Source organism: Erinaceus europaeus, chromosome X (genome assembly GCF_950295315.1).
Source record: "Erinaceus europaeus chromosome X, mEriEur2.1, whole genome shotgun sequence".
In the NCBI taxonomy this organism is placed as follows: domain Eukaryota; kingdom Metazoa; phylum Chordata; class Mammalia; order Eulipotyphla; family Erinaceidae; genus Erinaceus; species Erinaceus europaeus.
In genome coordinates, this window is record NC_080185.1 from 36,159,298 (window position 1) to 36,173,712 (window position 14,415).

Consider the following 14,415-nt stretch of genomic DNA (forward strand, 5'->3'; position numbering starts at 1 on the left):
ATAACAACTAAGACGATAAACAACAAGGGCAACAAAGGGGGTAAAATATCCTCCCGAAGCAGTGGATTCATAGTGCAGGCACCGAACTAAGCCCCAGAAATAACCCTGGAGGCAAAAAAAGGAAATTTAAAATTCTCCACCTTATATTCAAGTGAGATGCATCTTTAAAAAGAAAAAAAATAGCTTATCAATTCATACTATATTCAAAAGAATAAGACATAAAAAATTTCAGTTAATTGACAGGCTAAAGATCAAAGAAAATTCAAACATAATTTGAAGAAAATATAAGTGACAGATATTAAATTTTAGAAGGACTTAGGACTGGGTGGTGACGCACCTGGTTGAGCTCACATGTTACAGTGCACAAGGACCGGGCATCGAACCCCCGATCCCCACCTGAAGAAAGAAAGCTTTGCAAGTGGTGAAGCCGAGCTGTAGGTGTCTCTCTTTCTCATTCCCTCTCTATTTTCCCTACCCTTTTGATTTCTGACTGTTTCTATCCAATAAATAAAGATAATAAATTTTTTTAAAAAAAGGACTTAGACATAAAATCAAGAAAACTGTAGCCAGATGGTAATGCACCTGATTTAGCTCACCTGTTAGCATCTGCTAGGACCTGGATTTGAGCTTCTGATCCCCACATGCAGAGGAGAATTTTCATGAATCCCGAAGAAAATACTGCAGGTGTCTCACTGTCTCTCTCCCTCTCTATCTCCCCATCCTGTCTCAGTTTCTGTGTGTTCTATCAAAAATACAGGAAAAATAAACAAAAAATTTTAAGAGCAAGAAAAAAAACTGTGAAAAATTACAAATTTGAATTTTACCCAATTTTCAAGGTTTTTGTTGTTGTTTGACTCAATTTATCAACCATATAGCATTGAAACATTTGGAGTTATCAGAATCTGTGCTGTTATGACTTGAAATAACCATATATACATAAATTGAACAACATTAAAATTCAGTTTCACAATTGTAATAGCCACCTGCCCCATGTTAAACAAGTTACTATGTTGAACAGTCCAGATCTAGATCATTCCTATTACCAGGTAAATTTCTTTTGCATGTCACTTGTCCAAATGCTTAACTCAAATGTTGTTTACCTTTCAGCCAAACATTTCACATTGGATAGCTAGTTTTTCATTCATCCATGACCACTTTCTGTCAAGAATAGTGCTTAGCACTGTGGAGAAAGTGTCAACTAATAAATTATCTGCCCTCGTGTAGCTCATGGTCCAACATAGAAGAGAGAGATATAAAGCAAGAAACCATGAAAATGACTATATATGTTTAAAACTGTAGAGTTTGTTGTAAAATTACTGGAGGACTTTGAATGTGTATAAGGGACATAAATAACTGTTGGTGGTAAAAGAGGCCTCATAGGTGTTAAGAAAAGAATGTTTCAGGTGGAGGGAACAATATACAAATGCCTGAGGTATTTCACATCTACTAGAAAGTGAAAGACAAGTTTCTGAGGCTGGAATGCAATGAATCAGAAAGAGATTTGGTTGCAATACAAAAACAGGCACTGGCAAAATCACACAAAATTGTGTGAATGTTATAGGATATGATATTATCAAAAAGATGACATTTTATCCACTCTAGTTACAGAAGAAAGGAAATGGTCTCAGATGCTGTGGAAAAATAATCAAGGAAGTTGCAAGATAAAGAAAAAGAGTTTTTAGTCAAAATGTCCCCATCTTTTAAATATTTGTCACACATTTGTCCAAGCTTCACTAGTACAAACACTTTCAGTGTTCTATATTCATATTCTTTGGTAGAAATCAATAAATTAATTGCCTAAAGAGAATGATCTTCCAGGAATCATTCTTCATAACAGGTCACCATTCATTAAGAACAATAGCTATTTGTAAGCTTGTTTCATGATGTAGTGTTTCTAGATCTAGAAATCAGTACCACAGGTGAATTATGAACACATATAAACTCATGGATCAATAACCCTCATATTTTAAATGTCACCATCAGGCTGCAGTGTTTAATAAATAAGAAAATGAAATATATGGAATAATGAATGGTAATGTTTACTCTTAAACAGGACCCAACATCCATTTTTAAGGTCTTTACTTTTTCAGATTTGGCTAGGACAAAAGCTTCAGCCTCAGAAAGCGTCTTCCTGCTTACTTTCTTCTGACTATACCCTCCATGCTTCCAAACAGCCCATTTATTAGAGGTCATGGTTTAGTTGGGATAACCTGACCTACCAAGTTAATCCAGATACAAGTGAAGTTGAAAAAATCCACATTTTGTAATCCAAGTAAGCTATCTACGACTGAGTCTTTGACATCATCTACCAACTCAAACTAGTAATATTTTATGACTACCTACAGTGATGGAAATGAGTGAGATGCACTAATAGGTGGAAAATAAAAAACAAGACCATAGAATGTGAGCTCAGATCCACAGGGATGGAGAGATCACATAGGCTCCTAAACTGAATGTGGCCCCCAGATCACATCAATTCAATGTGGTATACAGCCAACAGTATTTATACACCTTTCCCATATTTGGGAGCTACTCTCTTCCCTGATCCAGCTTTCTGGTCCTTTTTCCAGCCATGAAATCATCTCCCCACACAATAACTTGGATACACCTGCATATCAGATATCAGGCTAAGAAAAAAAAAAAAACTAGTATAGTCATTGGCCCTGTGGAATCTAACTAAAATAGTACTACTATCTAAAAAAACGGAGATCCCCAACTCTTCATCTGCCTTTAGGTTCATGGTTAGTCAACAATTTGTTTGGCTTTATATGTTAACTCTTTTTTTTCAGCCACCAGGTTCCAGATGCTAACATGATACCAATCAGACTTCCCTGGACAGACAACCCCACCAATGTGTCCTGGAGCCCTGCTTCCCCAGAGCCCTGCCCCACTATGGAAAGAGAGAGACAGGTTGAAAGTATGGATTGACCTGCCAATGCACATGTTCAGCTGGGAATCATTTACAGAAACCAGACCTTCCACCTTCTGCACCCCATAATGACTCTGGGTCCATACTCCCAGAGGGTTAAAGAATAAGAAAGCTATCAGGGGAGTGGATAGGGTATGGAGTTCTGGTGGTGGGAATTGTACCACTCTTATCCTATGGTTTTTGTCAGTGTTTCCTTTTTATAAATAAAATTTAAAATAAAAAAAAAAACAGGAACAGAGGAGGGCGGGCAGTAGTGCACCCAGTTGAGCACACAATACCATGCCCATGGACCTAGGTCTGAACCCAGTGAAAACCCTGGTGGCAATAAAAAATATATAAATTAAAATTAATAAAGACTAAGTCCTTGCTTTTGTAAAAACAAAAAATCCAATTTAAAAATAGTATAATAAAAGATTATACTGGGGCCAGGTGGTAGCACACCTGGTTAGGTGCTCACTTTACAGTGTGCAGGTACCCAAGTTCAAGGCCCTGGTTCCCACCTGCAGGCAGAAAGCTTCACAAGTGATGAAGCAGGGCTGCAGGTATCTCTATGTCTCTCTCCCTCTCTATCTCTCTGTCCCCTCTCAATTTCTCTTTGTTTCTATCCAATAATAAATTGATTAAAATATTAAAAAATAAAAGGTTATACCTATGAGAAAAAAGTTTAAGTTTGGAGGAATGGGTAGGGGTTTGGGAAAAATATGTAATTTTAAATAAGTTACCATATATATTATCAGTTGGCATTTGAGTACAGACATAAATGAGGTAAGGGTTAAAGCATGTTGTTAATAGAAACAGAAGGTTCCAGGCATATGGATAGTGTGGGAGGAGGTTCTTGGGTAATAGACAGTAAGGTCAGAAAGGTGGGAGACAGTACCCAATCAGACTGTAAGGAAGTCAGTCATTGTCAGGACTTGGGCTTTTACTCTGACTGATATGGAAAACCATTGATGGCATATAGGAACCTGGAAGAGGATAGGAGCATGAACATCAACATTAGTAGAATATAAACAATTTACTTTCCTGACCCAGAAAAAGTAAATTGTACAAGGTTGTCACAATAACAGTGATTTCAGCAGGTCAAATTCTGAGTGCATTTGAACCTCTTCCAGTTTTAGTTTACTAATATGACACAGTCTTGAGGTGAAAGTCAGTCCAAACAAATGAGAAAAGTGAATTATAGACTATTATCAAGGGAAATAGTTTTTTAACCCTCAAAACTTAAAACAACAGCTAAGATAATACGAGTACTTAGTAGGAAGCCTGCTTTAGTAAATATTTGTAAATGACTTATAATTTAGCATATTACACATGATTCTTTTTAAAATTTTATTTATAAAATGGCAATATTAACAAGACCATAGAATAAGAAGGGTACAATTCTATACAATTCCTACCAACAGAACTCCTTATTCAATCCCTTCCCTTGATAGCTTTCCTATTCTTTATCCCTCTGAGTATGGACCCAAGATTATTACGGGGTGCAGAAGGTGGAAGGTCTGGCTTCTGTAATTGCTTCCTCACTGAGGGTGGGCGTTGATAGATCGATCCATACCTCCAGCCTGTTTCTATCTTTCCCTAGTGGGGCAGGGCTCTGGGGAGGTGCTGTTCTAAGACACACTGGTGAGGTCCTCTGCCCAGAGAAGTCAGGTTGGCATCATGGTGGCATCTGCAACTGGTGGTTGAAAAGCTTTAAGATTTAAAGCAGAAGAAATTATTTAGTAATCAGGAAACTAAAGAAAAGAATATCGAAGAATGGAAGAGTTGGAGTCTTCATGTTGGAAGAAGCTAAAATATCTATTTTAGGTATGTTTCAAGGAGCCTATGACTTACTTATTTTTGCCTGAGTCTGATAGCTGACAGGCAGATGGGCTGAAAGTGTTGTCTAGGAAGATGGTGTCAGAGTTGGGACTAGAACTAGAAAGCTGGATCAGGGCAGACAGAGAATACCTCCCAAATATGGGAAAAGTATATAAATACTTTTCACTGTAAACCCCATCAATCTGACCTAGGAACCATGTCTATCCATACCTAGCACATGAGCCTGTGCAACCTCTGCTTCCCTGCTGGTCTGAACTTGCATTCCATGGTCATATGTATGAACATTCTAGGCTGCACTCATTACAGGATGAGTCTTCCTCGAGTGGCAGAGTATGTTGGACCAGTCTCCCTTCAGAGAGTGGGTCAATTTTTATAGATACTGAAATGGTTATACTTCAGTCAGTCCTTGCCTAAATGATAATGAGTTCTAAATTTGTAACTGTTCTAAAAGGGAGAAGAAGGAAAAGGGCTGAAAAGGGAAGTGGGGACCCAGTGTCCCATGGTGGTGAAAAATGACAGTTAATAAGTCTGGTGTGCTGACAAATATCACAGATGTGAACTTACATCTGTGACAACAAAGTTTTGTAAATAGGCATTTCCCCAGTAAAATTATCTATAAATAAATAAGCAAACAGATTAACAAATAGAACCAACCTGTCAAAAGCTCTGTGGACTATATCACAGAAGAAAAAATGTCCAAGCTCTAAACTGAGTATTATTTCATCTCTGTCCCAGAGTAGATTTTTCTTACTTATAGAGCAATACATTAAATGAATAAAGATTTACTGTATATTAGTGTCTATTTATCAGGGCCAGGTGCTGTCACACCCAGTAGCATGTTCACATGCCCATGCATGAAGAACTAGGTTCCAGCCCTTAATCCTCACCTACAGGGAAAATTATTCATAAGCAGTGGAGCTGTGCTAACTAGTTTGTTGTAGACATCGGATAAAATTGCATATGTGGAAGTAAACAGTGCTACAACTGGTAAATATTAATAATTTATACATGTTTCCAAATTTTCGCGAATAACCTACCATAAACTGTCTTTACATTTTTATGAAGGAAATAATATGGATTCTATTCCTAAAATGATTTATATTTGAAAATTCATTTTAGATATTGGGAGAATATGGGTTTGCCTGTATCATTTATATACTCTTGTCTAATACTTTTATCAACCAAAAGATTACATATTTTTAAATTTTATTAGTGATTTAATAATGATTAACAAGTATACAATTCCATACAGTTCCCACCACCAGAGTTTTGTGTCCTGTTCCCTTCATTGGAAGCTTCCCTATTCTTTATCCCTCTGGAAGTATGGATCAAAATTCTTCATGGGGTACAAAAGGTGGAAGATCTGGCTTTTGAAATTGCTTCTTTGCTGGATATGGACATTGGCAGGTTGATCCATACTCCCAAACTGTTTATATCTTTCCTTAGTGGGATAGGGCTCTGGAGAGGTGAGACTTCAGGACACCTTGGTGAAGTTTTCTGTCCAGGGAAGTGAGGATGGCAGGCATCATAGTAGCATCTACAACTTGGTGGCTAGAAGGTGTTAAGATATAAAGAAGGATGAATTGTTTAATAAATAGGAACCCCAAAGTAGGAATAGGGCAGATGAAATTAGGGGTATTCATGTGGGAAGGAGCTAGGAAATCTATTTTAGATATGGTCGTATGGTCCAAGGGGCCCATGACATTAGTAGTTTTTGCCTGAGCCTGATAGCTAACATGCAAGTGGGCTAAAATTATTGTCTGGAAAGATGATGTAACCTCTGAGGCCCTGTCAGTCTGTGCTTGCAATCCATGGTCACAAGTAGGAATATTTTAGGCTGCACTCATTTCAGAACCAGTCTTCCTTGAATGGCAGAGTAGGCTGACCCAGCCTCCCTTCAGAGAGCAGGGCAGTCCCTAGGATTGCTAAGAGCTTTTATCTAGTGTATAAAAGTCTCTTGTGAAGGACTGAATCACAGAAGCCAATTCACTAGCACCGACTGAGCCATTTGGCATTGTCCTTAACTAGTTGGCAAAGCTAGGATGAGTGATTGCCATATCTGCTCAGTCTTTTAAGACTATTTAACTTCCCTCTTTTTGCTAGGTTACATTGTTATTTCTTTAAAGAGAACAAACCCTAAAAAGTGAAGTAAGTCGACATTTTACATGTCTGTAACTGGCATCAGAGCTCTACTGCCAGAAGGGTGCCACAGCTTCCATTTCAGAGCAATAAAGGAACTGTTAATAGCCACAAAAAAAAAAAAAAAAAAGGAAAGAGAGAAAAAAGAAAATAACCACATATGTAGTGTGACTGTCATTTGTAACAGTCTAAACATACTGTATGGAGTGTTATCCAATGTGATAATTGGTAAATAGATCTTTGCCCACAACTGGGCTTACCTATGAATTATAATGTGGGGGCTTGGGCTGGAGGTAGCATGTCATAATTGGTCTGCTTGCCTGCAACCTTTCTACAATCTACAAAAATCTTACTGTCTTCTCAGAAAACAGCTGTCTCAGAGGATCATCCCTGTATACAAGAAATTATTAAATATCAAACATTCACATGGAATTACAGCACACAACTAGATGAGGATGTGAGGTCAAATACTACCTCAGTGTTTAATGTTAGAATCCAGTTTGGAAGATTATTTTGAACTCACTCTTAATTTAAAATATATTTATTTTTAAAAATAAGATACAGTTACGTGGTTGACAGGTTGAAACCTGAGGCTGTCTGAGCTAATGATTACTAGTGCATTTATTGCCAATTGAAAGACAAAGGTGCCTACTCAATGGGAAAGCAGTTTTTCATTGTTGCTACATTATGCACCAACTCAAGATATCAAGGAACTCTTTCAACCAGCCATATAGATTTTTGCCGACTTTGCAATGCATCCAGATGTTTAATTAGCAGAGTAAAGAGATAATGTGCTAATGGCAGGCTGAGAACAACATATTGGGGAGAAGTGGCAGTGGCAACTAAAATCTATAAAAAATTTGTTAATACAATCTGCCAAATGAAAGGGGGAAATAAGAAGCAAAGGGGGCCTTCTTATTGAAATGAACTCTCACTTAAAAGTTAGTCATCAATAGAAACAAAGGAAAAGATGTATGTATACAGAGAAGAAGGAATTAGGGAAAAACTACACTGAACAAACAGGGAAGGCAAGAAGCAAACTTCATTTTAAATCAAAGTAGTGTCTATGGTACAGGGAATTTGAAAGGACATCATGTGGGGAAAAATATTTCCTGGGTGCCCTAGGGCTACTGTTCCCCAACACCTACTCTCTTGGTGTTCCCAGAGATAATTGCCCCCAGCTGTGGGACATCCCCTCTGGCTAAATAGGAGCAACCAAGTAAGGGAAAACAACAAGCAAAAGAGCTGCATGAAACCAGCCAGTAACTTTCATCATCAGCCTTAAAGAGATGGAGATCCATCTGAACCTCTCTATTCTACAGCAAGCCAAGAAGATTAATATCCTTATATTAAGCCTTGTTAAACATCTCAATTAAAGCCACTTGTCTGCTTGGAAGGACCTTGGAAAGACTTTAATTTTTGTTGTTGTTGTTGTTTTGTTTATCAGGTGTGGAATGAAGTGTCCATATGCTCAATTAATCACTCCAACCCCTTTGCAACTCTTTTATAACACGTACAGGATCTTTAGCTAACATAAGAGTCAGCTGTTTTATAAACCTACTTGCTCCTACTAACCTCTGAGCTCCTGAAAGTAGGAAAAGGGTTCTGTATATCTTTTTACTCCCCCAAGCACCTAATAGTTTTTTAGTGCCTACAGAATTCTTGGTTTCTCATCCTTCCACAATGACTGTGCCCTACATCATTCCACTATTAAGGACTGAAACATTTTGTCTTGATTTGTCTAGTTACAACTGTGGATTCAGTAGGCTAGAGAAAATGTTGAAGGTTTAGGAACTGAATCAAGCATCTCATCGCATTCATGTACATATGAGTATTTCCATCAAATAGCTGGTGTTAGAAACAACTCTAGTTGCTTCTACAGATTGTTACAAAAGTAGTTCCAGAATCACCAAGACAAAGTATATATTATCTTGGGTCTGAAGAAATTCTGATTCAATAGGTATCACTCAAGAATAAGCCTATTTGCAAAGCACAAGGACCAGAGGAAGGATCCTGGTTCGAGCGCCCGGCTCCCCACCTGCAGGGGAGTCACTTCACTAATGGTGAAGTAGGTCTGCAAGTGTCTATCTTTCTCTCCTCCTCTCTGTCTTCCCCTCCTCTCTCCACTTCTCTCTGTCCTATCCAACAATGATGACAACAATAATAATAATTACAAAAATAAAGCAACAAGGGCAACAAATGGGAATAAATAAAATAAATTTTAAAAATAAAAGAATAAGCCTATTTAGATGTTCCCTCAGGTAAATGACCACACATTTGAAAAATCACTGCCAGTTCTAAATAATATCTCATGATATCAACTTATATTTTCTAAATTACAACTAGAAAAAGCATTGGGAAAGTTTTTTGAAGTCCCAAACAAATTCAGATTGATGTGTACATTTTGCACATATACAAATATGTGAAGTGTCAGACATTCTAAAGAACTACAAGAAATAATCACTCTATTAGAGGAATGGTTTTACTGAGGGAAAAGGAAGCTTATTGAATCTGGAGTTCAACATACTCTAACCAAATGATAAACAGTGTAATAGGGCCCATGAATACTAGAATTCAGGAACGAAAGGTTGTGAACAAAACAGTTTGGATTTCACTGATGTGCCATATAAAATCAGAGTGAGTGATGATGATGCAGTAAAAACAAAAGAATTTAAAATATTCTAAATTCACAACATAATCAATTACCATTGGCTATATTCTTGAGCTTTCCTTCTTTGTGAATATTTGAAGTGATGGTGTTTCTTTTAAAACTAAATTTTAAAAAATGTCTTACAGATGGTTTGACCGACTGTGTGGACCCTGACTGTTGTCAACAAAGCAACTGTTATGTAAGTCCTCTATGTCAGGGATCACCAGACCCTCTTGATCTCATTCAACAAAGCCAACCCCTCTTCTCTCAGCATACTTCAAGACTCTTCTATGATCGGATCAAATTCCTCATTGGCAAGGACAGTACTCATGTCATTCCTCCAGAGATCTCATTTGACAGCAGGTATTTATGTATTTCTTTTCCTCTTTAAACAATAGTGGACGATTTTTGTTAACTGTGAAAAGAAGATACTTTCTAAAGATCAAGTTATTTTCTATTCCACAAAGTCCATATAGACTTCTTGTTTAAACTTCTGTGAAGTGCCCAGGCTCTTAATGATGAGTAGATGCTATATCATAAATATCATATAATATATATATATATATATATATATATATATATATATATATATATATATATATATGAGGCTTTTAATGACAAAAACAGGATGGAAGTATAATTTTATGCTGATTTATTGTTTAGCTTGTGAATTATCCCTTTTACAATTCTTGACTTTCAAAAGCTAAAGTTTTATTTCACAACGTAATATGTTTCAGTGAGAAAGAGTTAGGTGAATTTGTTATCCTAATAGGAAATGTCAAACTTGTGAAAATTTGTCTTCTAGGAGAGTTCAAGTGCAGGAACTGCCAGTGAAGACCTAATCCCAGTCTAAGTCACTAGCTGAATAAAATTTTTTATTAACTTACTTATTTCAACTATAATATGAAATTACCCAGTATCTTTTTTTTTGCTTCATCTTCAGAAGCAGTATTTTACTGATATACACCAGATTATAAGTCACTGGAATCAATATTTATGTCCTCCTTTGTTTATCCCATGTGGTGATTATCTCACTATTACAAACAGGAAACTAGAAAGCATAGAATGGAAAGTATTTGTCCAGGAGCTCCTGCTTGCAACCCCCACCACTCACCAAAACAAAGAATTCTGAGGAATAAAGGAAAATGAGTGAATTGGAGTGGGGGCGTCTTAGGGGTCCTGGTGAATGATGGTGAAAATGAATCTAAGTTAGGGGTGAAAACATTTTCCAGACACCTATCACAGGGAGGTGAGAAATTGTACCTATGTGTCAACAAACTGTACTGTAAACCATTAAATTCCCAATAAAATGATTAAAAATGAGCCCAAATCTTGACGTATACACAACAAAGAAGGGTATGTGTGAAATTTTGAAGCACTCAACTTCCTTCCTATCTTCTAAAACTTCCCATATACTAAAACTGTAATTAAACTTACAACTTTCTATTTTTTTATGATTCTGCAGTTTTGTCCTTTTAAGCCCTAGATAAATCCCAATACCCAAATGCCAAGACATAACTAGAAAAACCTTTATTGTCAAGAGATCTAGTCAATGTTTGTTTTTTCCCAAGAGATTCAGTTACCTCCATTATGCAGGGTTTCTCCCAGTTCAATAATTACCATGGAGTAACTTCTAGGTGCGCTATATTCAAAGTAATGATTTGGACTGAAAAAAAAATATATATATATTCATATACAAATATATATATTCACGTATATATATTTGTATATGAATATATATATATATACTTTTTTAACCAGAGGAATAGAAAGCTGCCATTATCCATATTTTCCTAGTTAAGGCAGAACTAATCAACTCAACACATCTCTTCGTAGGAGGCAATCAGTGCAGAAAAAAAAGTTATTTAAGTGAAAGAAATAACAACCTTTATCATGTAGAGATAGATTAAATGTCTCAGTGAACTCCAGTAAACTGAGAAATTCAGATGAGTGCTTCTGACCCAGAGCAGAGTATTTGACTGATAAACTTAGCAAAGTAAGGACAAACTTCAACCCCTGTCCTTTAGCTTCATGCTTCAACAATGCTTGCCAATTACTCACTGAGTGAACAAACCTATTATTTATGGTGGTTAATGTCCTTCTCCTCCTTCTGCTTTGATTGAGTTTTCCTCATTCTTTTGGAAATGCTCGAAGTTATCATTTGGTTCTGTGAGTCACATTTGAATTCAGAACGATGGGTCTCCTTCATCCAGTGGCCTCAGCTATTACAGTCACATCTAATCTGTCATAAAAGTTACAAACCTTTTCCAAGAAGTAGTTGAGCACAAACAATTTAACTATATATTTCATCTTAAAAAATAAACACATGCTTTGTTTTATTGCATGTCCTATATGCAACAACAATAACAACAACAAGGGCAACAAAATGGGAAAAATGGCCTCCCGGAGCAGTGGATTCGTAGTGCAGGTAACGAGCAGATTACCAGAGTAATTACCAGAGGTAATCCGGGAGACAAAAAAAATTGCAGTCTGGGTATATCTGGGTAAAATAAATCCAACTCTGATTACACATTTAAATAGTAGTAGCCACAAGCTGTTACATGTACATAGTACATTTTAGTTTGCAAAATACTTGTGTATATATAATGATATTTCACCTACACAGTAGTAAAGTCCTGTAAAGTATCTGGGTGTATATGTAAGATGAAACATCTCACAGCCAGTAAGGGTGTGCTGCTGGAACCTTTGTAAGCTATGCATTACACCACAGCTGCCACATTTCATATTGTTCTTAAATAGACCTAGTCCTTGGATCTGATTTATATTGGATAAATAGCACCTAGGTCAGTATAGCAGTCATTTGATATTTTAAACATCCAGTTCAGGTTAATACTTGGTAATTATACTGTTTACAAACTTCCAGTGAGTACTAATTAACTTCTTCTTTGTAGCTTTGTAGAACACAATCAAGTGATTGATAAAAAGAATCTTCTGTTACGTGTCAGTTGTTATCAAACACTTAACATGTGTTAAGTGCTAAGCTTTTACATGTGTTTCCAAAAACTCTGTATCCTGGCTGATATCATTATTCCTTATTTTAAGATGAAGGAATGAGATCTAAGGTATTCAGTGAGTCACTTGCTCCAGGTCATAACCAATGAGTGCCAGAGTCAGAATTTGAACCCAAATCCAAACTGGGACTGGATGCCTGACCTCTAAACCACTTTTCTGAGCTTCTTCAGCAACTTAGAAAGCTGAGCTGACCCTGAAAATAACTTATAATTCTTACAATACCCCTAACCATGGTATTTCTTTCTTCAGGCAGACCTGAAACATTTTAATGCAATTATTAGGTGAACTAATTTGCCTTTTTTGTCTTTGCCACATAGAGAGATATCTAGGTAGGCAGATAAAGAATAAATACATTACTGATGGCTCTTGTGCCTGCTGGCAAAATGTGGTACACACAGATGACTCTGTTTAGTATTGCTGCCATCAGAAGCCTTTGGTACTAAAGACAGTGGCATACAAACAGCTAACTGTTGCAAGGATTTATAAAGACTGAATATATGTTCATCCTAGTGCATCCAAGTGAGACTAGGCTTTCTATTCTAAGTTGAGTTTACTGGCATGTGAAAGGGTCTGGAATTTCTACTTCCTGTTCCTCATAATGGTATATTGTCACACTGTCCTTACAATTTACATGAAACTCTCTCACTACAGGTCTCTTTCTATAAAGACCAACTCAGACAATATTTTTTTCATAGATTTATTTTACCCTATAGCCCAAGTTTCTTTTTTTCCAGTATGCTTCAAACATCACGTCAAACTAAGCCACATATTCTGTGTTCCCTGTATGACTTATTACTTTTTTACATATTTATTTATTTATTTTCCCTTTTGTTGACCTTGTTGTTTTTTGTTGTTGTTGTAGTTATTATTGTTGTTGTTAGGTAGGACAGAGAGAAATGGAGAGAGGAGGGGAAGACAGAGAGGGGAGAGACAAAGATAGACACCTGCAGACTTGCTTCACCACTTGTGAAGCGACTCCCCTGTAGGTGGGAAGCTGGGGGCTTGAACCGGGGTCCTTACTCCGGTCCTTGTGCTTTGCGCCACGTGCGCTTAACCTGCTGTGCTACCACCCGAATCCCGACTTATTACTTTTTAATAATGTAAATAGGTGAACAGAAGCATTATTGATCTTCAGTGTCTAAGCATTTAATCACCATTAATAATGTAAAAGTTTTTTATAAATATGTAAAAACAAGAGTACATTAAACTAAATGACAGCAGTAATTTGCAAAGCCAGACATTTCACTTGCAATCGCTAATGGGATATATATGTATATATTACCACCAGAGTTAGTGCGACCACTGATAGCAACGTCTGGCCAAACTGATTTGTCTGTTTTGTAGCCCCATGACCCTTACATCTATCCATGTCAGGCATTTACATCACAGTTTGCTTAACATTAAGTACACAGATGTATTTTATTTGACCCAGTGCATAGAAATTAGAAGATCTAACATGCAATTGTAATCTCTTTCTTTACTAGAAAATGTATTTTTACACCTCTAAGCTCAAGGACCTATCATAAGTGGTCTGGAGCTGAGGGCCGGTTGCCCTCCTGGATAAAACACAGTGTGCCTCTCTAGCTAACCATTCACTGCTTCTTTTTTAAGATTTTTGTTTTCATTTCTTATGATGTAGGAGAAAGTGTTTTCTATGAGTGTGAGATAGAAGTCTGAGCATCACTCTGGCATGTGCAGCAGCAGGGATCAAAGTAGGAGGCCCCAACATGAACCCTACCAGTTGAGTCATTTCCTCTATTACTGGCTGTTTCTCTAGTATCAGGCCTACTCTCCTCACTGTGAATGTCAAGCCTGGTCATGCTAGCATTTGAAATTGTAGTCT

The 14,415-nt window shown here is 37.0% G+C and overlaps 1 protein-coding gene across 5 annotated transcripts in view; it reads left to right on the forward strand.

The window, feature by feature from the left end:
• The window catches only part of TENM1 (teneurin transmembrane protein 1), a 1,227,224-nt gene that overhangs the window by 986,554 nt on the left and 226,255 nt on the right, over window positions 1-14,415 (forward strand). For all 5 annotated transcript variants that reach the window (XM_060183574.1, XM_060183578.1, XM_007524285.2 and 2 more), the window contains one exon: window positions 9,686-9,902. In XM_060183574.1, coding sequence (XP_060039557.1) covers window positions 9,686-9,902 — 217 coding nt within the window. The remainder of the gene's footprint in view (window positions 1-9,685; window positions 9,903-14,415) is intronic.